We start from the raw sequence: 26327 nt of genomic DNA, 5'->3' as shown, positions 1-26327 counted from the left end.
TATCTGAGCCATATTCAGCAACATGTGCCTAATTTCCCTTTCACCAACAACAAACTAATAATGCTTCATGTTAATGTGTGGAAATGTCGGTATATCAAGTGGACATTTAAAAGAACTGTGTTTTGTGTAACTCATTATTCAGCTTTTCATTTGGTGCAATGATGTATAACTTTTACTGGATAAAAATATGGTGAAACCAGAGAAAAGTTATTAATGCAAAGAGTCATTCCAACAGCTCTGTATTAGGCATAATTTCCATTCCTAACATATGATGTATGTTCTGGAATCTGGATGTGATTGAGCTGTTAGAACATTAACTCTGGGCAGCCTGAGCTCGTATTTGGGGATTCTGTAACATAGGAAATGTTGATGTGGAAATCTGCACTTCCCTCCTTGCCCTCATCCAGCCTTTCCTGGGTCAATCACACAGTGCCAGGTTGATTTTCCTGCTGAAAATCAGGCTCCACTTTCAGCATTTGAACTTGTATGAATAAGAATTCCTGGGCAAGAAGTGCCGGTGGCAGTGCCGTGCTGGTGCTAAACCAGCTGGGGAAAGAACAACAGAAAAGCAATTCGGAAAACAAATGACTTTCAGGCTCAGCCAGTTTGGGTTTCCTGGTTGAGCTGCAGCCAGAGAACCTGTTTGCCCTGGTGTTGGGAACACTTGGGATGTCTTAAGAGCCCAATGCAAAGTTGATTTTAAAAACAAACAAACAAACAAACTCCTCAGAACTCCCCAAGGAAACTTGTTAATAAAAGGGGAAAACCTGCTTTGTGTGAAGGCTGCTGCCTGTACCAAAAGTTGGAGCAGCTTTGAGAGCTTTTTCCTGAAGGGACCAGATGCTGCATTTTAAATAAATAAATAAAAATCTTATCAACCTAAGGGGCCTGAGCCGTCTCAAGGGATTAAAGTGCTTTCATTCATTTAACCAGTTACAGCTTCATCCCAGGCTGCCAAATCTGCTGCTCCTGGAGCTGAGCTGTAAAGCTGGGCCTCAGCTTCCCTCCATATGGTCACCGACCACTGCAAACTCCCTTTACAGACTTTGGTTGTGTGGCCTTTCTGCAAAGTTCTTCTCTGTGCACGAGTGACATCGAATTTCTCCTTCTTCTCTGTGTTATTCCTTCCTCTGTTATTCCTTCCTGAGCTCTGTGGTGATGGCACAGGCAGGGGTTGACAGCAGATTATTGGCAGATTTGTTTCCACCCATGTAACCTATCTGGGAGTAAACATGACGTAAGGCTGCCAACTGATTACATTCCAGGGCTCTTAAAGGCAGGGAAGGGAAAAACAAACTTCACATGGAGAGAGAAGTTTCTCCCTGTAGCAATAAACCTGTATTGTCCACGTGGAGCTTTTAAAATCTCCTTTTTCTGTTGTTCTTTTGTAACATCCTGAATAGAAAATACACTTCTGAGTTTAGCCTGTTTAAAAATCTTATCACTGTTAAAAACCCAAATATTCAGTGATGGTGTTGCAGTTAAAGCAGTGCAAAAATACCCTGCACAAAGCATATGAGGATGGAAAAGGAAGAAAAATTTGGAAGTTGGCAATGTGTGGTTGTTTTGTGCCAGTATTTGACTGCTCAGTCACACTTGTGCTTTATCCTGGAGCTGAGGTGGCTGTATGAGGTGTTTTGGTGGCTTTGTCATGTTAAGTCAAGATGAAAGTAATTCTTATATTTATGTATGTCTACGTAGGCACAGCATTTGGGTGCTGTGAAGTACAATGTAGATTAGTTTGCTGAGTGGCTGCCAGAGCATGAAATATGAGAATATATCTGAGGGATGAAGGGTATCCAAAGGCTTTGTCTGCAATTCATTGGGTGATTTTCTCTGTGCAAACCTCAGCTTTCTTTAAATGTTACTTGTAAGCATTTTTCAGGAGATATTGTTACCTCTCTGCTCTCAGATAAATAAGATGTTAAATTTATCTTACAGCAAAGTGTGAGCTGTGTTTAACTGAGTCATTCTGTTGTGGCAACTCCTTATTTAACTTCCAATTACATGTGAGTTCCTGGGATGTAATGACAACAATCCATGACGTTTCCATGTGCTTTGGTAATAGTTAATTCATTTTTTGTGTGTGGACTCCTTGGCTTCCCTTTTCTCTGCCTTCCCAAGGGGAATGAGATCCAGGAACATGTTGTCCTTGGTCACTTCAGCACAGGATGGGCGAAGGAACACTTTATTTACTTAATTTTAGTCTTTACTTTTTTTTTTTTTTTGTGGTGCTAAATGAACTTGTGGCTTTTGTAGTATGGAATTCCTGTGAAGGTTTTTTTTTTGCTTTCTTTGAGTTGATTGAGTGAATTGAAGCTCAGTTGCACATCAGTTGTAGTTACTACCCTGTTTTCTTGTGGAAGTGAAGGGTTGTGTGGTAGCACAAGGTCTGTGTGAGTGTCTTATTTTTGCCCACTTTGGCCTCACTTTGGAACTTTTTAGTTGACTGCAGCCAAATTGGGTAGAAATAGAGAGGTTTTAAAAAGTTCTTCCAAGTTCCATGGAAACAGTCCAAGAAAAGGTGGAGACTCAAAACCACCAATTCTGGAAAAGCTGCAATTTGCCTTCACAGAATTTTGCACGTCAGAGGATCCACATGATCGAGGCTGGTCTGAACACTGTTCCCATCAATAGAAGCAGCATTTTTAGGGAGTGAAGTCACTCAGACATAATCTCTGATGCCACAGGAGAACTGACACCATTAATCCTGCTGTTCACAGAACTGCTGGGCTGAAAAACCTGAATTACGGAGCCCAGTTTGAAGTTTAGGAGATGCTCTGGCACTGCTCAGTCGTTCCTTGATCCAGAGTCAGATGTAGATATTTTTAAAGGAAATAGGATAATCTGAAGCAAATATCTGTCTGGTATCTGTCTAATCTCAAAGAGAAAAGACAGGTAAAAACTAAAAGAGGAACCAGATGTTGACAAACTAAAACGTGGCAGGTTTCTCAAACACGATTTGCTTCTTTCTTTGGCATTATAGATTTAATGGAGAAAACTCCACTCTATGGTGGAATAATAATAATAATAATAATTATTATTATTATTATTATTTAGATTTTGAACACTATCTAACAGTAACTTCAAAATTAATTTGCCCTTTATTGATATATTTAAAACTCTGTGTTGTTACATCCTTAGTTATTTAAAAAACCCTTTGGAAACACTGGCCAGAATTCAGAACAGAGCTGCAAAATGACTCAGGCAAGAGAAAGTATCTTGCAATAAAAGATTTGAAGAATTTAAGCTGTTAATTTACAAAGGGAAAAATTGAGGTGCCCTGCTTAGAACGTGTGAGTACCTGCTGAGGAGCTCTGTCATCTCCCAGCTCAAAGCACAATTAGAGCCAGGGGCTGAAGGCCACAGTCAGATTTGTTTTATTTAAAATTTAAATGTGTTTGCAACAATGGAGAGATTAACTGTGAAAATATCCTGTCAGTGGAAGTGTTTCCTGATGGATATCAGCTCTGGAAACAGTCCCACACAGAGCTCAGCACAGTTACAGGGTTAATTACAGGTGGAATTGGTGGAATGGAAGGACCTGTTCCAGGAGAGGCACAGGAGATGATCCCATGCTTCCCTCTGGCCTTGAATGGGTGAACAAATCAATTAAATGCAATTTCTTTTGCCAGCTGGAAAAGGTTCTGCTTAATTTTGAGAAACAAGAGAGAGATGATTCTGATGAGAACCTGGTTAGTGGATCCAGGCAGCATGTGGTGGATCTGGGTGGGTTTTGCTTTTCCAAGCATGTTGTGGGTGCTGAATGGTCCTGGAAATGCAGAAATATCCAAGAGTCACCTCAAGCACTTGCTCAGGCAGAAGGGGAGACAGAACAATTGTTATTCACCTTTTCCCTGTCTCAGGGTGTAAGTGATATTGTTACACTGACAGTGTTCAGACAGTGAATCCTCTTTTCCATGACCTCTCTCATTTTTTAGACCATCCCTCTCTTTTTCCCTGGATTACACTGGTTTATTTGTTTCCTGCTTCTCCTTATCTTTGGAAATGTGGCTCTGCAAAGGTTTTCACAAGCTTCGATGTGTCCTTTCATGAGGCAATTTTTAACCACTTCAGGTTTACAAACCCACTTTGCTACTTCACTTTACCTTGCAGCAAATTAATGTCAGTTTACTTAGAACTGGGTGAATGGAATTTAATCACTTTTTTAATGTGTTTGATGTAACACTATGAATTCCAAGCAGATTCCTCACCCCACAGTGACCTGTGGTCTAACCCAGATTCTCTGCTGTGTTATTGATCTGTATTTTAAAACTTGTCTGTATTGAGTGTGGCAACTGAAAAAAAGCTCTGGCAGTTCTTTATCTATTATTCAGTGACCTGCCTTAGCAGGAATGAAGGTCATGGAAAACTGTCTTCATGGTAGTGATGTCCCATTTTTTTATAACTTTTAGAAACTTTCTAATAAACTTTTTTTCCCTTTTCTTTTAGAAACTGGGCTTTTTACTTTTAGTCCTTCGTGGGAAGTAGATCAGTTTTTGGTTCGAGGTTGGGTTTTTTGCCTTTCTTTTTTCTATAATTCTTATATAATTTTTAAATAATGTTTCTGTAATAAACACTACAATTCTGTAAGTACAGTTCTCTTTTCATATTGGTAGGAACAGTTCAGTGTAATCATGTCATAATCTTTTTCCCCTTTATAGCACTAATGTTACAGCAACTTTGATCATGAAAAGCCTTTACCCTCCTGTGTTGTCCAGTAGCACCTCACATTGTCCTACCAAGGGAATAAATTATGATTATTGTGTTGTCACATGCAGGGCACTAATTGCAGCTGGAGATAAATAATAAATACACTGTTTGGGGCAGTGTCTGGGAATGATTGGAAGCTTTGAGTAGTCTCAGGCTTTCCAGAGTGGTGCTGAAATTTTGAAGGCTTTGGCTTGAAACTCAGCAAAACTGCATTTACAGCCCTTTACTGATGCTCTCGGTGAGGGCACACAGAAAGCATGCAGAAATGGAGGAACTGGTTATTCCAAGAAGCTGGACTAGGTTTGGAAAAAACCAAAAAATTCCTTGGCACTCTTCCTTGCATCTTGTTCTAAATTAAGGCAGCGCCATGGTGACAGGACGAGTCACTCTGCTCTTCCTCCCGGGGAGCTCCTGTTGTGCATCCCCATATGTTCTGGGATATGAATTCCTGCTTTTGCTCACTCCCACCAGGCCTTGGATCACAATTCCATCATCCTGGCACTGGGATGGCTGGAGCAGGTCCAAAGGCACTGGACAGTGCCGAATTCTTCCAGACTGTTTCCCAGTTTGGGATTTGAATGGAATATCTTCAAACTAACGCTGGACATTTATTACTAAATGTGGAAGACGAGCAGGGCCAAGGGATGAAACCAAAAGGGATGAATGTTGTGCACCCATGTTTAATCTGCCTTATCCTGGAGCCAGCATTCCTGGCCTGGAGGTTTATTTACAGTGTGGGTTGGAGGGAACAGATTGCAGCAGTTTTTCCTGTCCCCAGGAGTCTTTGCTTGGAGTGATCCTATTCTACTAAGCTCTCACCTTGCCTGCCCCTCTTCCCTGCCCATGGAAAGGTGCTGAGTGGGTGTCTTTAGGTAATTCATTTATGGTGTTTATTACAAAAAATCACCACAGAACACACACTCCACAAAACAGCAATAAAATTCCTTGGCCTGGCTCAAGGGTTCTGGAAAAGGAGCTGAGGAATCCTCTGTGCCACCCCAAACCTGACTGTTGTCTTTAAGGGGATGCTCCTTGTCTGGGCCATTGTTCTGGCTTTCCTGTCTGATTTCTTCCATGGCTTTTTAGAGCTTATTTTGATTTAACTTTTGTTTTTTCAGGCAGAAAACTGTACAAAATCGAGCAGGGAAACAGCATCTAGCCAGTCTCTTCACCTAAAGATGTCTTCCAAATTTACCTATAGAGAAAAAACACCTAACAAAACAAGACAAAAAAAATATAAAAAACTGCCTAAACTTACTAGAAAAGGAATAAGGAGAGGGAAAACTTAGAACACCCATGTTTTTCTCTCACACTACTCAGTTAAATGTTATTTTTATGTTTATACTTAGGATAATGGTATTTATCCTCTAGAAAAAGTAGATTATGTCTGATGGGGAATAACATATCTCTCAATTTAAGGACTAGTTCTTCCCAGGAAATCCCTTAGCAATATTATATATTCCCTCTTCACCACTGTGCCATAGAGATCTGGATTCTGTGGAGCTCTTGGGCTGGTTACAATTCTCTTTTTCTGGTGCTTGTTTTCCAAGAGGGGAAGTTTGTGTGTTCTCTGCCAAGAACACCAGATACCAAACGTTCTACTAGTTACTATATTAGGCTGAGTCATGATAACTGTAAACTTTGTGTGTTTTTATTCCATGGAGAGTAATAATTTGCTACAGAGCCACTTAAAGCAAGAGCTAAAGGTTGTTTCCAGACTGTCTCTAATGAGACAGAAGGAGCAGCCACCTTAAACAGGGGCAAGAGATGTCTCTGTCACCTTTGTCACTGGAGTAATACCAAAAAAGGAGAATTATTCTCCCTGTTTTTCTGGGGTTTGTGTGGAAAAAGAACTGCCAGACTTCCCAAATGCATTCGTGTGAGTTCTCTGCTGTGCTGTGATCACTCACCTTAATTTACAGCACAAGAAGCTCATTGTTCTCCTTTAATCCTCAGAAGTTCCCCCCAGAAATAGAATGTCTATGGAAAAATGATGTGCAATCCTAGTTTACTTTTCAGTGTATATTTTGGTAGCAGGTCACACCAGGCTCTCTGCCGAGGCCTCGAAATATTCCTTGTTGGATAACGTGTGCTGGGAAACACGAACGGACGTTTTCAGTGCCATTGCTGTGTTTTCCACGTGGAATGCTGGGAATCTCTTGAAGAGCTTTCATTACCTTTTCCTTGTTTTCAAAATGCTGGATTCAGGCTGAACAGATTTCCACAAATTTAGGGCACAACATATGGTCCCTGTGACCTGCAAGAGCCCTGCAGTTCTGGCTGCTGGCCCTTCCTGGCAACTGGTGGCCACACAACACCTTTTCCTCCTTCACTTCATTTAATTCTTCCCTCCCTGGGTGTTATAAAAAGCTGTAGCTCAGAGACACTGCAAGTCATTGGAATTGCTGTAAATATTTCAGGTTATAAGTTTGAAATCAGCTGATTTCCAGGCTTTCCTTTAGGAGTGTTTGGGGGGGTTTTTTGTTTTGTTTGTTTGTTGCTTTGGTTTTGGTTTTTTTTAAAGTAAAGAAAAGATTAAGGAAATGATTGTTCTCTTTTTAAGGATTCATGTGGTTGTGTCTCCAGTTCTGCCAAGTGCTCTACATTGTGTTTTATATCAGATTTAAATACAAGAGGGTTGTTCTGTGTATTTTGTCTGAATTATTCCTTAGAGAAAATATGAAAGGATTTTTTTCTCATTTCATTTCTTTTACTTTTCCTCAGAGAATTTGAGTAAGAAATAAGCATTCTTGTAAATCCTTATCTGCTGATAGAAATTTGTTTGAAACAAATATCTGTTCAGTATATTCAGTATTCAGGTTATACTGGGTGTTGTTGATGTATTTTTGGTCTTATAGACATATCAAGTCACCTGCTGGAATTGTGGCCTTCAGTCATTACAGACTTTGAATACCAAATTAGACAGAAATGCTAAGAAAGTGATTTTTGTTTCATTTTTTCTTCTTTTTGGTTGTGAAGATCTGTATTTGTTCCACATCAAAACAAACTCACAAATTAAAAAAATCTGCATTTTGAAATCAGAACTGGTCGCATGATTAACGTGCTTTTTGCACGTGGTTACGCCATAAGCTTTTTTGTTGTATTTGGTATTTGAATTTGGAAATGCATTAAATGCAGATGTGTTTTCCTGCTTTAGGTTGGTGGGACAAAAGCTGGAGTTGTGCGTTTTTTGGGAGAAACAGACTTTGCTAAAGGAGAGTGGTGTGGAGTGGAGCTCGATGAACCCCTGGGAAAGAACGATGGAGCCGTGGCTGGAACAAGGTTGGTCCATCATCCATTTGCCTTCTAAGATTTTTCTCTGTAGTCTCTTTTGGTTTTTAATATCTCCATGAAAATTTTCAGTCAAGGCAGAGAGGCTGTAAACCTGAGTGCCTGCTGATGGGTGGTACACGATGACTTGAATTTTATGAATTTTCTGAAAATCCGGATCAACCCCCCATTCGTGGGATGAGCTGATCTCTCCTACTCCCATGTGGCTTTTATTCATAGCCTGGTAATGGAAAGCACAATTTCCTGCATTTGGAACACCTGCTTGATTTCTGAATGCTCAGTGAAGAAAATCTCTGGATATCTAAGAGCTGTACTTAAAGGAAATCTTCCTGAATCCCAGGAGTGAAAGCTCCTGTACCAGCAGTTGCCTCATTGTAGAGGCTGGGAGCAGTGGAGCTGCTTCCTCCAATAAGTCACACTTAGAAAGCATTAATTCACACCACAGTGGGACTTCCTTTCTGATTTGCTATAAGGAACAGTCTTTTACCTCCTTAAAAAGAGGTTTTACAAGGATTGTTCCACCTTAACATGGATGATCACAACTTAAAATTATAAGTGGTGTTTGTTTATATGTAATCAAAGATATATATTCTGTATAATCAAATATGCATAAAGAGTATGTATGTGATATAAAACTACTTGATCTAATTAAAATCTGCTTCTTATTTCTAACTCTCAGCCATCACATATTGTTGGCAGCTCAGAGGGAGAGGAAAGTTAATGCGTGTAAAACTGACTCTGAATGGAATTTTTTTAGGAAATGGAGCTACAGCTCAAGTGGAATTTCTGAAGTCTGATATAATCATGCTTCAGCCTTTCAAAGTCCCTTTTCCAAAAAAAATATGATTGCAGTATAGTGTAGATGAGAGACACCAGCTGTTCCATTAATACTCTCGGGCTCCTGATGCGGAATTCTTTGTGAAGCCAGACCGTGCGTGTGAAAAGAAGTTGATTTATGCTCTCATTTCCTTACTTTGCTTTTTGGAAGGTACTTCCAGTGCCAGCCCAAGTATGGATTGTTTGCCCCAGTGCACAAGGTGACCAAGATCGGGTTCCCCTCGACCACCCCGGCCAAGGCCAAGGCCGCCGTGCGGAAGGTGCTGCCGACGCCCACGGCCCTGAAGCGCAGCCCCAGCGCCTCCTCCCTCAGCTCCCTCAGCTCCGTGGCCTCTTCCGTAAGCAGCAAGCCCAGCCGTACAGGACTAGTAAGCTCCTTTTTCTGTTGCATGCTCCCCATTCCCTCAGGAATCCACAGGAATGCGCAGGAATCCACAGGAATCCACGTGCCCGTGGTCGGCGTTGAGACTAGAGCAGAGCACAGCACCCGTTGGTTGTGCTGGTTCCACTCAAAGCATGCACGAGGGAAGGAAATCTTAGCTAGCCCTGGAGATTTGAATGTTTAATACATGTATAAAATATTTTGAATATTTAATTCAGGCTAACGGAGTGATTGTGATAAGAAAGGGGCTTATGGCACCACCAAACCGGTCTCTGGCTGGAATCTCCATCAATTGTTCATTTTCACTGCCTCTCTCATAAGAGGTTTGTGTTTGAGCTAAAGCTTCCACAGATCTCACTTGTTTTATTCAGCAGGAAGCTTCAGATTGTCTGAAATGCTCCAAATTTTCTTTGTAAAGAAAGAAAATTTCTTTGCAAAAGAGGTTGAAAGAGATGAGTCAGCTGAGAAATCCAGAAGTAGCAATTGCCAGGTCCTTGCTGACAAAAAGCCTCTTTCTTTTCTTTTAGATTTGGTTTTAATCTGTGAATTTATAAAGGCTAAATGTTGCCAATTGCAGTGGCTCAGGTGAATTCTAACAGTACTAATTCCACCTAATGCACTTACTATGGATTCTTTTAAAGTTGTTCTGTTACATAAATGTTCTAATCTTGGGTTGCAGCAGGAAGACGGAAATCTGGGAAAGCTGAATTTTGGGAAGTCTCTTTTAAGGCAACGAAAAGCGTAGAAATAGTTGGGTTTTTCCATGGTCACCCTAGATTTTTTTCTTCATTTTTTTTTAAACCAGAGTCCATAATTGCATGTAATTAGCAGGAGGTGACTCCCAGTGGTGTGGAACTGGTTCTCTGGGACAGTGTCCCACTGACCAGCAGGTACAGAGGTGACCTACCCTGGTCCTGCAGGACTGAAGCAGATTACAGAGGTCAGCAGCTGGTCAGGGCACTGGGGTTAATACCTGACCACAAAAAGGATTTTTATTTGGCACAAACACCGGGACTTCATTACTTAATCCAGTGTGGAAGTTGCACTTGCAGCTGCAGAGTGCCCTCTAGTTTGGGATCACTGCACTGACACATGGAGCTGCCTCAATCCATGAGGAAAAGCATAAATATGGACGTCAGTGTTTTATTGCACAAACTGTGATCCTCTTAAGTTACACCTTGTAAAGGTCTCAAATATATTTGCTTATTTTGCCTCTGTTGTGCTCCAGGGATTTTGCATGATTTGGGCCATAAAGCACAAAGCTGCTGTAATCCATTACTTCTGGAATTAAAATCCCGTCTTTCTTCCAGCTCTTTCTCTCAGGCAGCACGAACATTTGGTGGCCGTTCAAGTTAAAAGGATTGTCTGAATAATTTGGAGACTTTTTCTTTAAAAGTTAAGCTGCTGAGGAAACAAGATTTCCTGAAATCAGTTCTGACACAGCAGACTTCTTGTGCATCGGTTTTTAGGAAAACTAAAACTTCCCTGAAAATTGCTGGACTCTCACACACTCTGCTCAGCTATTCAGGGCTCTTGCTGTTTTTCCTGTGTCAGACAAGCAACTGTCAGGTCATTTAATGTTAAACTGGGGAAAATAAAGTCATTTAGTTGGAAAAGGAGAAGGTACAGCAGGTCACAGGAAGCATTTGCTTTACTAACCCCGTGTTTGGAGAGTCTGGAGATATCCCAGTTTCCTTTCCCTGGATGCAGAGTGGTTTTTAATGGATTTCCTTTGTGAAGTTGACAGAAACCTCTTCCCGGTACGCTCGGAAAATCTCGGGAACCACGGCCCTGCAGGAGGCCCTGAAGGAGAAGCAGCAGCACATTGAGCAGCTCCTGGCAGAGAGGGACCTGGAGAGGGCAGAGGTGGCAAAAGCCACGAGTCATGTGGGGGAAATGGAGCAGGAATTGGCCCTGGTTCGGGATGGACACGACCGGGTAAGGGGTGAGGGCTGCTCCTAAACAGGGAGTACGAGGTGGGGTTCTAAAAGTAAAGTTATCCATTATATCAATATGTGTAATAATAATATCCATATAAATCAATATGATACCCATATAATAATAACAGCCATATCTATATGATCCATAATATTCCTCCTTGTTGCTCAGCACGTTCTGGAGATGGAGGCAAAAATGGACCAGCTCCGGGCCATGGTGGAGGCAGCTGACAGGGAGAAGGTGGAGCTCCTCAATCAGCTCGAGGAAGAGAAAAGGTACCCAAAAATGTCTTCAGGAATTAAATCAGACTGTGCATTGGTGACTTTCCAAATTTTGAATGATGGGCAATTACTGTGTAAAATCATATTGCAGTTTGTTAAAATTAATAAAAAAACACCCACCCTCCGGTTTGGAGAGGGGAAGCCAAAGAGAGTGGATTTGCTCAGAGGCTGTAAAACTATTGTTTATAACTGATTTTTATCCAACTCAATACTTGCACTATTGTTTTCTGCTATATTTTATTCCTCCTCATATGAAATTAATGGATTGTACCTGATCTTTTTGAAACACTTTTCTTCCACTTCCAAATGAAAATGTTGATCATCTCATTCCCTGACAGTTCTGGATTAGGAATTTACATTTAAATCTCTTGTGAATAATTCATTACTGTTAGTTGTGTCTATATAGGGGCCGTCTCTTGCAGGCAAATCATCAAAGCCATTAATTCTAATGCCTTTTCTAATTCCCTTTCATAACCATTAGAGGAAAGAACTGAGATTACCAAGTAGGTGAGGTGGGGTTGGGAAAGGAAATAGTCTGATAAATTGTTGGGTCAAGGTTAGGTGAGGAAATTGTGATAAACTGATTTAGTGGACTTGGAATACTTTTGAAGAGTAAAGTCTGTTTAGAAACCCACTGTGAGTGTGTGTCCCTGGAGCCAGTCAGTGTTGGCCTCTCTGAGGGGCCTAAAACCAGAGGTCACAGCTGGAAAATGCAGTGGTAAAAAGGGCAATTCCTTTACAATTTTCCTGCTGCCTTTTCGTGAGACCCAATAGAACAGAATTTTCAAAACAAACAGTTGAGTTTCGTCTGGAATTATTTGTATATTCTCCCAACCCCTCCAGGCTTATTCAGGTGTTTGGATCAGTCTCAGCAGTGACCCAGAGTCAGTCTTTAATCCCCTGTTTCCCAAAGCACTGGTGAGACCCACTCCCAGTCCTAAATCCTTATGCTTTTATTTTAGACTCCCATCATTTGTAACTCTGTTTGCAGCAGTGATTTCTGTATCTGTCAGCCAGGCTGTGTGTGTAATTCTAAGGAAAGGAGACAGCGTTGTCTCTTCCCTTGCAGCATCTTAGTGATGGAAGATCAAGGGGAAAAGGAGGAGATCTGGCCCTTTGTTCATTGGGATATACCAGAGTCAGGGGAGGGAAGAAATAACTTCTTAAAAATTTGATTTTAAGTCAAATTTTGGCTTCTCTCCTCCCTGATCTCATTCTAAGACTCCTGTGTGAGCAACGCAAGGCTTGTGCTCCCCTTCTGCATCTTGCAGTTCATCCTGACCCCCACCATATTCCTCTGTCCTGGAGACTGGACTCAATGTGCCCAGCACACATCCAGGCCTATGGATATTTTGGATGTCTCCTAAATTTCTGCCTGTTTCTTTGAGGAATGGTAGAATATATCAAATGTGAGATCAGACTGTTCATTTTGGTCACTCTCTCGAGGACATGCAGGAGGGTGAAAGGATGAGAGAATCAGTGATGACTTAAAGGGTGAAAGAATGAGAGAATCAGTGATGACTTAAAGGTTTCCTTTTTAATTCTTCAGAAAATACAACAGAATACACTTTACAGGGTTCCAGGAAGGCCTGTGCCTCCCTTTGTCAGTGATTGTTTAAAGGGAACTCTTTTCCTTCCCTCTGATGCTCCCTGGGAGAGATTTCTCCTTCATGTTTTGGGCACTTTGCTGGGGTGATGTCCCTGTAGTTCTGATTTCCACTGAAGTGAGTTTGAAAGCATTTTTCTTCCAAAGTTACCTGAATTTTAATGAGTTGTCCCCACAGGAAAGTCGAAGACCTTCAGTTCCGTGTGGAAGAAGAATCCATTACCAAAGGAGACCTCGAGGTAAAACATCTCCAGCTTTGTAAACAGAATATTTAGGAGGGCACAGAAATGCATTTAGTTTGAGTTAAGAGCACTTTTCTCTGGAAGAGAAAGGTGGGAATGATTAAAAAATGCAATACCCACTTCTGCAGTCCCTGAGTAAACTAATTGTCCTGAAACTGCAGGATTGCACCCCAAATTCCATGCATTTCTGCAATGACTGTGCAGTGGAATGGCTATAGTTGTTCAGAGTACTTAAATTAATTCATAGAAAGTTCTACCTTTTGATATTAAACCAAAACAAACAAAAAATCATTTCGAAGTTGTGAAAATTGCAAGTTAATATTTAAGCCTTTGAAAATGAATATTGAAGACTAGTCCTGTTTGATCAAATTTTTGAGTAATCCCTGTGCTTCCCTTAGGGAAGTTGAATTGATGAGGAGTGTTTTATCCTGACAGTGTTGCCCATAAATGTAAACAGCAATGCATGTGTGCAGCTTTTATCCTTCTCCTGTTTGTATAATTATAATGTTGGGCTAAACACAGTGTGTTATTACACAGTCAGAAGAGAAAACATTTAATAAAGGATTGCTCTCAGATATTTGAACACTGCCAATTTTTATCCTAAAATTCAAATTAAAAAGCAGAATACTTTTTAGTTGTTCTGTTGTTGTTGAATTAGAAAAATACTAGAATTTCTTGCACAGCATAAAATACAAATGTAATTAATTTATGTTACTGTTAAACATTTATGATTTAAGTGAAGCCTTATGAAAATTATTCATTTCATATAACATTTCTTTTATTTTAGTCTTCCATTCATTTTAAGATACCTATCTAGACTCTTCATAGAATGCTCCTTTTATTGTTTAGTCCGTGGAAATATTTGAGTTTTTTATTTTCTGTGAAATCAATTGATAGTTGTGACAAACCATCTTAAAACCTCTGGTTTGTCAAGATGCATAACTTGGAGTTTAAACTGAATTCGGGCTGATGAAATGTATCCTGTTGCTTGTGTTGGAATGGTAGTGCTGAGTCTGCAGGTGAAACATTTCTGTTTGTTTGTTTTTAATTTTACTGATAGCGAAAGAGGCAGATTTCGGAAGACCCTGACAATGTAAGAGGGCACTTCAATGTGCAGAGACATCCCATGTTAACAGATTGTGTGCAGAAAATGCTTCTACTGATTCACTAACTGCATAATCTGTTATTGAAACCTCGACTCTGGTATTTGTGTGCATGTTGCTTTCAGAGCAATTCTGGCATTTATTGGAAGGAATGTGTGTAGTGACTAAATCCCCATTAACTGAGACAGGGTGAATGTGGCAACCCACTGGAGAGTGTAGGGGCATCACTTACCAGGATCCTGAAAATGCCTTCATTTAACTGTAGGATTTCAGCTGTTTTCTTCACAAGCCCTGCCTGTTTTCCTCTGAGCTCCTGCTGCTGTTCACTAGATGTAAAGTGCAAGTAGCCAATTAATGTTTCTGTGCCCACCTCCCCTTATTTCTTTCCCTTTTTGGTGTGAAATGCCAAAGGGAAGAGGTGATAAAAACCATCTGAACAATTAGTGTGCAAAGCTGCCTGATTTTACTGTAGCTTCTCTTGAATTATGTGGGAAAATTATGTTGCTGAGTAGCAGAAATGTCCTTGCAAGCTCTGAGCCACCCCCTTGCTTCCATAGCTCAGAAGAGAGGAGTTTTAAAGGAAAATTTATCCCAGGCTGCCTCCTCTGCTGCATCCCCAGCCAAGATAGGAAGTTCTCAAGGCTGAAGCTGGTTTCCTGTGCATTCTTAGTGTTCTCAGTCTCCACTCAGGCTGATGATGTGTTAGAATAACTCTGCATGTGCACTCCTGGTTTAATTCTCTCTTTACTCCTGATTTCCCTATTCTGATTTTTCCATCAAAAATGGACATCTTTGCTCTCCAAAGGAGAGAAGTGGGTGATCACTTGGTTTTTAGGCTGATCCTTCAGGATCTCAGTGGTGTTCTGGGACAGTTATCCCAGCACAGAGGGACTGAAGGGGTCTTGCCCCATCCTGGAACTGATCATCAGCATTTATGGCTTCAGCACAATTTCACATTTTGGAGAAATAACAATGAGGTTTATTCTGAAATGAAAGAGCAGCCACAAGTGCTGCAAAGAGCTGATGTCCAGTCTCTGAAGATTGGGTGGAATTCTTTAAGGTTCCAGGCAGAGAAAAGCTCATCCCATTCCCACATCACTGATCCAGCTGCAAAGCTTTGGAGAAGGGGAAGATGCTTCCTTTGCTTTCATTGTCTAGGTTTTTGTTTCTGTTTTTCTTTGCCATCAAAGTTAAGGTTTACAATCAAATTCTTCTCTTTCTGCTCTTCTCAGTTCACTGTGTTCTGGGTTTCCTCAAGGAGAACCATTATCATTGGGAATTTCTCTCTACATAATGATCATTTTGAGTGATTCAAAATTCTGTAGTGATTTTTACCTCAAGAAAATGGAGCCTGTCCCTTGGAAATCAGACTTGATTAAAGGATAATCTATCATGCTCTAAATGGGGAAAAAGGTCTCTAGCAAAGATCTCCAGAGTATTATTTTTTTTAATCTTATTTCCATTTTGGTAGGATTTTAACTTGTTTTCATTTGTAAGAGACAAGACTTAAAAAGAACCCAGTAATCAGAATGGTGTATCTGATCTTTGCAGTAGTAAAACACTGTCTGTAAAATTACTGATCAAAGTGTTTGGGGTTTATGTAGCATAGAAAAACATATTTTCCAAAGGCATTTGGGGAGAATTCTGCAACTATCATGTTTGGGATTTCTTGGTTTTTAGTAGATCCTTTGAGTTAGAGCAAGGAAGGTATGAATTTCCAATTTTTAAAATAGATTACTTTTCATACTTACAATTTTGCTGTGGATCAGAACTAATACTGACCCGTGTCAGAGAAAAAAACTGAATGTAGCCACTTACAAAACAGTTATTTCCCTTAGAACACTTAATTCCATTTTCAAAGCCTGTGGGCAGCAGAAAGAGTAATCTCTGTTCTCATGGAGCATTTCCCCCCATATCCACTGAAGATCTTCCGGTGAGAGAGAAACAGACTTTCATAAAATAGTCAAATCTAAGAAGCAACTTTTAGTGTTTGTGGATTGTATGTCTTCAAGTAACCAAGTAACTCCACAGTAACACAGCCAACTGTTTCCAACTGGGAAAAAAAAAGGTTTAAAGAATTAACTCCCCGGATGTCTGCATGCTTTGGGAAGGAAGATAACCTGCTGCTGTCGAAGGAATTCTGTGTTTGGAGAACAGGCCTGGAGCAAAATGAGAGGCTCATCCCATCCCAGTTGCTCTGCAGGGACCACAGAAGGTCCTTGGCTGCTGTGCCTGGTTTGGAGGCAGCACTGCTCAGCTTTTCACTCCAGTCACACAGTTCTACAGGGTTTGGGTATCATTGCAAAGATGGGAGAAGCAGCAGGTCCTGCCACTGTGCACACACAGCTGCCCTTGGGTTCCTGAATGAATCCTGGTGGGATTCATCCAATCCAGTGCTCAGTGTTCAGGTGCCAGGGCTCTCCTCTGTCCATTCTAGTTCATAGTTTTGAACTGTGTTACTTGTTCTACAGGGAATTAACTGGGCAGTCCAACTGTGTGGAGAGAAGTTTCATCAGCACCAGTGGATGCAACTTCTTTGGTTAATAAACACTTTTTCAGCTTCACTCATTCTTCTGAAAATCCACCTTGTTCCCACTGTGGCCAAGCCTGGAAAGCTGCTCTGTTTGGAAAAGACCCCGATAAGCATCAATAGGTTTTCCCAATCCTTTTCAGGATTTTTTACTAAATTTAAATAAGGGACCTGTCAAGACTGATACAGTACTTGAATCTCTGCACTTCAGAAATAGGCAGAAATAGGAGGTTCTTACCTCTATTTCTTTCTTTTTTTCTCTTCCCCACTTCAGAGGTGCAGATCGGCTTTGAACTCCCTGCTGGACTTTACCAGCACCTCCCAAATTTCAGGCTCCCTCGCAGGCCTCTGGCAGTATCTGGATATCAAACCAGAACATCCAATATTCTGTGTTCTTGCTAACAATTCCACCTACTTGTAAGCAAAAGGCAGGAGATACCTGCTCACTTAGTTTCATCGGTGTCCTGCTCCTCTTTAGGAACCTCTTAGAATTCCAAAGATCTTATTTTCTTTTTCCTTACTTCCACATCTTGTTCAATATGTTTAGACTTCCATGACTGCAGAGCAACCAGGCTGATACTTTCTTATCTGCTTTTGGGGAATCTTGTTACTTAAACAAGTACTTGTTACTTTTCCTTCCTGGAAGAGGAGAGGGAAAAACCAGGAGGGTTTTGGAGTGGTAGACAACCCCTCTCTTTCTGTTCAAAGAATTCAAACCATAGTGGCAAATGAACCTTCATGTTCTAAGGTCTTGGCTAAAAGCAGTTTTATGGCTGGGACTTGAGAGACAGCTACTATAAATAAAACCAGAAAGTTAAAATTTGGATTTGTCACATGAGCCTCAATGTGGAATTTTGTCCCCTGGTTAATCAATAAATTATTTATAAAATAAACCCAGCACATTAAAAGGGATGACAAGGAAAGGGACTGACCATCCTGTTAGAACAGGCAGAGATATATATGCACATATATATATATTTATTACATAACTACTCTAATTTGTGCCAAAAACCTCATGTACTGATGAATAACTCCTACTCAGCTGCATGAAACCTTTTTGTTCCCGTTCCTCCGTTTGCCGTTTATTTCCGTTTGACTCATTTATTCATTTATTTATTTTACCATGTCAGTCCATCCACCCCTTCAGCCCATGTTCCTCATCCATAGCATTTCCCTGTCCATTTTCTCCACCGCATCCTCTCTGCTCATCACTGGTAGAGGCCTCTGGCAGCACGGCCTGCATGTGGCTCCCTCCTCTCGTGCTGGCATGTGATGGTGGCACCGTTGTGTCTCTTCCTCTCCCTTTTCACTAACAGACGCAGACCAAACTGGAGCATGCCCGCATTAAGGAGCTTGAACAGAGCCTGCTCTTTGAAAAGACCAAAGCTGACAAACTCCAGAGGGAGTTAGAAGACACTAGGGTAATGGATTTCACTCTTTGGATAACGACACTGCTTTGTGTGGGGGAGATTCCTGGTGACACGTCTTGGGTGTAAAACGGGCTCAGACAGGTCCCTGCTCCTGCCATAGAGCTGGAACACTTCAAAAATTAGCTTTATTTTGGTGGTGTGTGTATGTGTGTACCTGTACACGTGTCCTCTCTCCTGGAGGAATTCAGGTAAGGTGCCTTCCAACTGCAAAATCCATACTCAGTTCCAAATGTAGCACAATGGGACCATGAATTGACATAAAGGAACATTCACTGGTTCATTTTAAGATGTAGCAAAGTTCATGAAACCCCTAAACAAAAGTAAGATTGAATATCTTTTAACACAAACTTAGTATTTGGGGCTTGGTTTCTGAGGTGTTCAGTAGTTGCTGTACTTCTTGCTTTGCTAAATCATGGTTTGCAGGGGCTTTTTAACTCTTTTTTTCCCACCAATGACATAATCTTTTAATGGATATCCCAGTAGCATTAGTAATACTGTTGCTTGCTAAAATATTACTGGATATACTTTATCCCAAGTTAGAAGTTCAGCAGATGTCAACGCTAAAGGAGATATAGATATATATATACACACACACACATATATTCGTGCTCACACATGGGATTTTCTTGAAGTTGAGGTAGGATGAATAAAAACCCCAGGATGAATAGAAACCCAAGAACATACTCTGAAATAAGTACTTTTAAAGAGCAATTGCAGGTAAGTAATATTTTTTTCAGGATGTTGGTATAATAAGGAGGTTGAAACAGTAACTTTCTAATTAGAATTAATTGTGGGAGCTTTGCTGAGGCACAAAGTGCTTCAACAGCCAGCGGAAAGCTCGGATAGTGAGGACACTTTTTCAGGGACAATTAAGTGGATGTGGAAGGAATTTCAGAGGATTTATGGGCTGAAAATGTGTTTGTAATTTTCTCTGACATCTCAGAGCTGGGATGAGATTAATTTGGAGGCCTTATTTCAACAAGTAAAGACCTCGAGGTTCTCTGTTCTTTCCCAGTCTGCTTAAAATGGTTCTGAGAAACACTTTGTTAACCATTGCTAATACACATCAGTGCAGTTTGTAAGTTGTTCAGCAAGTTATTATTTCTAGTTGACTTCAGAAAAATGGATTTAACTAAATTCCACCCTTGGAGAGAATATAATATGGATTTAATACAAACTTGTGGACATTTTTCCTTTTTTTTAAAGCAATTTGCAACACTCAGTGGATTCTTTTCAACGAGGCCTGAGTGTCTTTGTGTTAAATGTATCTTTGATAATTCTTTCTTCTTTTCTTAAAACACTCTTGATCACAGGTGGCCACAGTGTCGGAAAAGTCCCGTATCATGGAGCTGGAGAGGGATCTGGCCCTGAGGGTGAAGGAAGTGGCTGAGCTCCGAGGGAGGTTGGATTCCAGTAAACACGTGGATGACGTGGACACTTCTCTGTCCTTGTTACAAGAAATCAGTTCTTTGCAAGAAAAAATGGCAGCAGTTGGCAAAGAACATCAGAATGAGGTGAACTCCCTGCGGGAGAAGTTTGGGATCAGTGAGGAAGCCCTGCAGAAAGAGATCAAATCCCTTTCGGCTTCAAACGAGAGAATGGCAAAAGAAAATGAATCCTTGAAATCCAAGCTGGATCATGCCAACAAGGAGAATTCCGAGGTGATAGAGCTGTGGAAATCCAAGCTGGAATCTGCAATTGCCTCCCATCAGCAAGCCATGGAAGAACTGAAAGTGTCCTTCAGCAAAGGGGTGGGGGCTCAGACAGCGGAGTTTGCGGAGCTGAAGACTCAGATTGAGAAGATGAAGTTGGACCACGAGAGTGAAATGTCCAGTTTCAAAGTGAAGCAGGAGAATGAAAGATCTCAGCATTTGAAGGAGGTCGAGTCACTGAAAGCAAAACTCTTGGCAGTCACGGAGGAGAAAGAGCAAAGCCTGGAAAGCCTGAAGACCAAACTGGAAAGTGTGGAAGATCAACATCTTGTAGAAATGGAAGACACTTTAAACAAATTACAGGAAGCTGAGATAAAGGTAAAGGAGCTAGAGGTACTGCAAGCCAAGTACAATGAACAAACCAAACTTATTGATAGTCTTACACCACAGATCAAAGCTGCTGAAGAAAAGCTTTTGGACCTTGCTGCACTTCAGAAAGCCAATTCTGAAGGTAAATTGGAAATCGAGAAACTTAGCAAGCAGCTTGAGGCAGCTGAGAAACAAATTCAGACTTTAGAGACTGAAAAGGTTGATGGAATTAGCCAGGTTTGTATCAACATCCATCCTTTTCTTTTGCTTTTGCTTTTATTTGACATCTGTACTGTTTTAACCTGCAAATACATCACAGGAAAAAGGAGTTTTACTGGTTGTGTATCTTGGTACCATCTGAGGAGGTTTAGAGGGAGCGTTGACTGGGTCGGGTCTCAGCAGGTTTTTAGTGCTCCATGTGCAGCAATAAGCAACAGGAAGGGATTCCTCCTGCACTTTCTTGCTGCAGGCTGAAAAACTGAAAGCTTCCTGTTATGGAAAAGTTACTTTGTTGGCTTATCTGGGAGGAGATCCCACACATCCTGAGGCTTTAACTTTGGTGACATTCAGACAAAGTGACCGGGGGCTCAGTGGGGAATGTTCCCTTCACTGCCTCGCCCCTCATCTGACAAGGTGGTGGAAGAGGTTGTTAAGAACAAAAGGAAGCAAAAAAGATCCTGGTGGAGCTTTTCCTCAAGTCCAGAGTCTGCAGGGATGTTGTTGCCCCTGGTTCACAGCATTTTGAGCCCCAGGCTGCAGTGGGATACATCTGACCAAGGTTTTCCTCAGGTTTGGATGAAATATCTCTTTGAAGCTGAGGCATTCAGTGCCTGGAAGTTGTCCCACCACTGGAGCCAGGGATAAAAGTGCTGAGATACCATTTAATTTTTGGGGTTCCCCCTCAATCTGTGCATGACCCGACAAGCTGGAGCTCTAATTGTGAGAGTAGTGGGAAAGTGATTGGGAAGAGCTTTCCTAAACCCTTCCCAGATGGTTCCAAGATACCAAATTTCTACCTTTGACTCTCTTTTTGAGGTCACACTGGGTTTGTGCACCACCCCAGTGGTCAGAACCCTTGGAAAAATTCCATCTCGCTGTGTGGATTGATCTGAAGCCCAAATTAATCAGTTTAAAAAAATTAAAACAATAAAAAACCCAAACTACTGATTGAACTGATGCTGTAAGTTTGGTTTGAAACTTTGAATGTACTCAAAAGTATCTGACATTAAATCTCTTCACCATTGATTCCAAAAAACTACATTTTAATGATTTCAAATCTCTTCCAAGATGCAATTAGTGCTGTGATGTTTGTGTCATCAGTGGAAATCAGCTCCACTTAGTTAACACATCACTTTTTTTTTCAGTTTTTTTTTTTTATTTTTCATCTTAAAGTGATTTTAATATTATAGTTTTTTCTTTCAGATTCATCTCTTAATTTTCCTGATTTTTCACTCATGTTTGTCATTTTATTTTACTCCATTTCATCCCCTTTGTTAGGCCAGTAATCTGGCCACAGAACTGCAGGGCAAAGAGCAAAAGCTTCTTGACCTTGAGAAAAACTTGAGTGCAGTAAATCAAGTTAAAGATTCTTTGGAAAAGGAACTTCAAGTTTTGGTGAGTAAAACCCCAAGATTTCGACTTTACTCTTTGGATTTTGGGTTTTCATGGTGAGAGTGTCATTGAAATCTGTGGGTGATTTCTGAGCAGAGTCTTTCCAAGCTGTTTTACTCAGGGAAAGAAGGCAAGGAAATGGTTCATGGATAATGGGAACTGAAAAGAGCATTTCACCTGAGTCCTGTGTTAGCAGGTGTTTTGTGTAAATAAAACTCACCAGTTTATGGATTGCAGAATTAAGGTAAAATTAAACTAAATCAAAAGCAGCCTGGAGTTTTGGACTGCTCATTAAGGAACACATGGCCCTTAATTATAAGTATTTTAGTAATTGTTACACACTTCTTACAAATGTTTTTTTCAGACATTTTTCATCTGATTTCTTATTTTGTAAATTTAACTAAATTTCCAAATATTCTTTACATGGGGAGGGGGGGTTCCTGAGGAACTACACTGAAGTAGTAACAAAAAAATGGGCTTTTTGTTTTTACTTTCCATGGCCAATAGTAAATATTCAAAGTTGGTGGAAGAGCCTCACTTGTCTTCCTCAATATCCCCCTTTTTCTTCACTGTCTGTCATCAATGCTTACTGGAAAACACTGGTGGGAGATGGATCACAGATGTCGCTGTGCAGCCTGTGAGCAGCAAGGATAGAGACCCCAAAATCAGGTTTCCTACTCTAGAGAAGTTATTTGAATGTTGAGGGGCTTCCTTGCAGTATAAAGATCTTGCTTTATATTGCTGAACAATCTGTGCTGAACTGTAATTCAGAAACCTCAGATCTATTTATGATGGGAGCAAACACTGTCCCATTTTGTACTTGAAAAATACCTAAAATAAAGTCAGTGGTTGAGTTGTACTGTCATCACCAAACCTCACCTTGGGTTTTTATCCATTTTCCAGAAAGAAAAGTTTACTAATGCAGCTGATGAAGCGCAAAATGTTCAACAGGCTATGCAAGGTACGTGCTGCTGAAGTGAACAGAGCTGAAAAGCTGCAGGAGTTACATGCAAAATAAAGAGGTTTTTAAATGCCTTCAGATTTACCCCTGGTGGCCCAGCACTGTCAGTGGCTGTGGAAAGGCCAGGGTTACTTGCAGCCTCTAAAGAGTAACAGTCCTGGCAAGCAGGTGGAATTGTCTGCATCTAAGTAGTTATTTACTAACTTTTGTTTTCAAAATCTTCCTTACCTAGAAACAGTGACAAAACTGAACCAAAAAGAAGAGCAGTTTGCACTCATGTCTTCAGAACTGGAACAGCTCAAGTCTGGTTTGACTGGTAAGGAAGGATAAAATGGGCTGGTTTGAAGATTGCAGCAGCTTTGTGCTTTCCTGTGCCTCCTGTAGTCGATAAAATGCTTCCCCCAGTGCCTGTGCCTTCAAAGGAAGGGCTTTCTTGTGGGCAGAAAGCAGCTGTTGTGGGCTGTGAGCAGTGACCCAGCAGTGATGATAATGCTCAGGAGATGGTGCAGTAAGGCCCAGGATTTGCTGCCTGGGTGTGTTTAAATCGGTACTTAAATTCTTGTTTGACATTGCAACAACCCCCCCTGTGGGGATGGTCAGGCCCTGGGCAAAGGCTCGGGGACCAGCCTGGGGGGTTACAAACATGAACAGTTCCTTCTCAGCCTTGTCCATAAGCCCTGTGCTCTCTTTGAGGACACCAAACAGCCTGTGTCAGTCTGGGTGTCTCCTTCCCCTCTCCCAGGAGGCCTTGCTGTGTCTTTCTTGATGTCAAACCAGTGTAGAGAGAAGTCAGGCACGGTCTGTGTCCTGAAGCAAACCTTGCACAGCCTTGCTGGGGCTGGAGAAGGGATCCCAGGGGTTGTTGGTGGCAGTGCCTGCCCCACACTGAGTCATTTTTTTGACTGTAGCTTCGTGTTGCCTTCACTGTTCATCCTGTGCTGCTCTGCTGAGCAGCTGCTGATGCTCTCACTGGAGGGTGTCCAGATCTTCCTCCAGTGCTTCCTTACCCTCCGACACAGCAGAACCTGTAGCCACCCCTCATGGCCTGATGTGACTCACTTCTGAGACAAAGAGTTCATGACTAGTTGCTCTTTACTGTTCCTGAAAGGTTCTTAACCTTCAGTTCAAAGTTCAAAGAGTCATAATTTTTAATTTTAAGGGGTGATCTGCAAGGTCTGTACATTAAAATTGCTGTTTATGGTTCTTTACCATAACTACCCTTCCTCTTAAATTTCCCAGCCTAACAACCTTTGTTTTGCCCAGAGATGGAGAGGAAGCTGAAGGAGCGAGAAGAGAGAGAGCAGCAACTGGTGGAAGCTAAAGCCAAACTTGAAAATGATATTGCAGAGATCATGAAGTCCTCAGGGGACAGCTCTGCCCAGCTCACCAAGATGAACGATGAGCTGCGCTCCAAAGAAAGGTATTTCCTGGTATTTCCTCTCTGCCAGAGCTTTGTGACATTAATTCCTCACTCTCACACTCCCAGCTCCTCATCTGATTTTTCTGTAAATATCTGAACAAGATGCTCCCCAGTGTCACATTGATATGACAAGTGAACTTATTCCAGCAAACTAAATTAATCAAAACAGGCTCCTGGGAGTGATTCGAAGAGCATCAAACATGTATAATTCTAAAATTCTTATATAATGTCTTCTCATTGCCCAGAGTAAATGACCTTTTTAGTAACCTAGACTGTTTTGCCACTGTGCTTCAGGATTACTTGATTGCCTGATAAGCTCAGTTTATTTGGATATATAAAAGACTTGGGTCACATTTTTTCTAGCAAGAGAAAATGTGGTTTTTTCCAAATGGAAATTGTTGTTCTTTACCTTTGGGTTGCTCTGGCAGCTGCTCTGCACACAAGTAAGGAGCAAGTGCTTGGTCTCCCCTGTGTATATTGAATTTAGCAAAATATTTTCTTTATGTTAAATAATTAAATCTCTTCCTAAGTTCTTGGACAGGATATAGAACTTCAGCATAACTCTGACTCTTTCATCTCTGTGCTTGTGGTGCTGTCAGCAGAAAGTGATGTCCTTTCATTTGGGCTTTCCAGGCAGTTGGAGCAAATACAACTTGAGCTCACAAAAGCAAATGAAAAGGCTGCTCAGCTTGAGAAAAACGTGGAGCAAACAGCCCAGAAAGCTGAGCAGAGTCAGCAGGAAACTCTCCAGATTCATCAAGCAGAACTGAAAAATCTGCAGGATCAATTGACAGACATGGTAAGGACTCTAAAAGCACCAAACTGTGTGTGGGACATTGTCCCACTGCTGCCTGACCTGTGCCTGTTTCATCTGCCACCAGAAAAAGCAAATCCAGACCAGCCAAACTCAGTACGAAGATCTTCAGGCAAAGTATGAAAAAGAAAATTCTGAGCTGGTGGCCAAACATGATGCAGAAATCCAGGGGTTCAGGCAGAACCTGCTGAGTGCAGAGGAGGCTCTGAAAAGTGCCCAGAGGAGAAACACTGAGCTGGAAACACAGACCGAGGAGCTGAGGAAGGAGGTGGAACAGGCCAAAGTAGGTGTATTTTGTTACTCTGGGAGTAATTTAAAGTTGAAATCTTTCTGTCTCAGTGAATCCCTGGGGTTTTTTTCTGCTTCGACCTTTCGTAGCAAGATTTTTGCAGTGTTTTCCTTTTTGAACTTTTCCAGGGTAGGTGGATATGGGATGGGAAAGAGAAGCACACAGGGCTAACTGGTTGTTAATTCTCCTCTGAATTACACAAGAATTGATGAAATCCAGTTCTTTGATGTTAACAATTTTTGCTTAGAGATAATGTCACTTGGAACCAAATGTCATTCTCTGGTTTTTTTTAAATGTTGAATTTTAAGATACATGGTGAACCATTTCATTTAGAAGTGCTGCACCCCTGGAATTTCATTCTGTAGTACAGTCCCATAAGATCTGCATCTATTTAGTGTGTAGCTTGACTTCAGTAGTTTTAATTTTTCCTCCTGTTTCTTTGACATTACTGCTTGCTTTCATCCCTCAGCAGTTATTTGCTATAATCTTTGGTTTATGCTTTAGCGAAGTATTTAGTGTATAAATTGACACACAGTATTGACACCACTGCTGTGGGGGTTTGAATTAAGGGGGTTATGACAATATATTTTTGAGAGAATCATGAGAATTATCTACAGAAGGTGAAATTGAGAATTGGAATATCTAATATCAATATCAATATCTAATACAACTCCCTGCATTTTAATTTACTTAGAGTCTCATTAAATAATTCTGTGGCTCTTCTTTCTGAGTAATTTACATTCAGACAATTTGTGAGAGTAGTTTTAAAAAACAAGATGAAATCTTGTATGGAGGAACTTTTAAACCATGATATTATTATTATTATTATTATTATTATTATTATTATTATTATTATTA

General features: G+C 41.0%; 1 protein-coding gene across 16 annotated transcripts in view; it reads left to right on the top strand.

Annotated features, from left to right (window-relative positions):
- CLIP1 (CAP-Gly domain containing linker protein 1) overlaps positions 1-26327 on the top strand; it is a 61845-nt gene that overhangs the window by 17358 nt on the left and 18160 nt on the right. For 8 of the 16 annotated variants that reach the window (XM_027651893.1, XM_027651892.1, XM_027651885.1 and 5 more), the window contains exons 4-17: positions 7871-7995; positions 8993-9209; positions 10964-11161; positions 11333-11436; positions 13227-13287; positions 14351-14383; positions 18240-18344; positions 19667-20611; positions 21872-21988; positions 22889-22946; positions 23179-23262; positions 24210-24366; positions 25000-25165; positions 25248-25463. In XM_027651893.1, coding sequence (XP_027507694.1) covers positions 7871-7995; positions 8993-9209; positions 10964-11161; positions 11333-11436; positions 13227-13287; positions 14351-14383; positions 18240-18344; positions 19667-20611; positions 21872-21988; positions 22889-22946; positions 23179-23262; positions 24210-24366; positions 25000-25165; positions 25248-25463 — 2586 coding nt within the window. The remainder of the gene's footprint in view (positions 1-7870; positions 7996-8992; positions 9210-10963; positions 11162-11332; positions 11437-13226; positions 13288-14350; positions 14384-18239; positions 18345-19666; positions 20612-21871; positions 21989-22888; positions 22947-23178; positions 23263-24209; positions 24367-24999; positions 25166-25247; positions 25464-26327) is intronic. The other 8 variants (XM_027651894.1, XM_027651897.1, XM_027651888.1 and 5 more) reach the window with 5 other exon arrangements.

The sequence above is a fragment of the Corapipo altera genome, unplaced genomic scaffold, assembly GCF_003945725.1.
Source record: "Corapipo altera isolate COAL_440 unplaced genomic scaffold, ASM394572v1 67, whole genome shotgun sequence".
Taxonomy (NCBI): domain Eukaryota; kingdom Metazoa; phylum Chordata; class Aves; order Passeriformes; family Pipridae; genus Corapipo; species Corapipo altera.
This window is presented reverse-complemented; position numbering and strand designations above follow the sequence as displayed.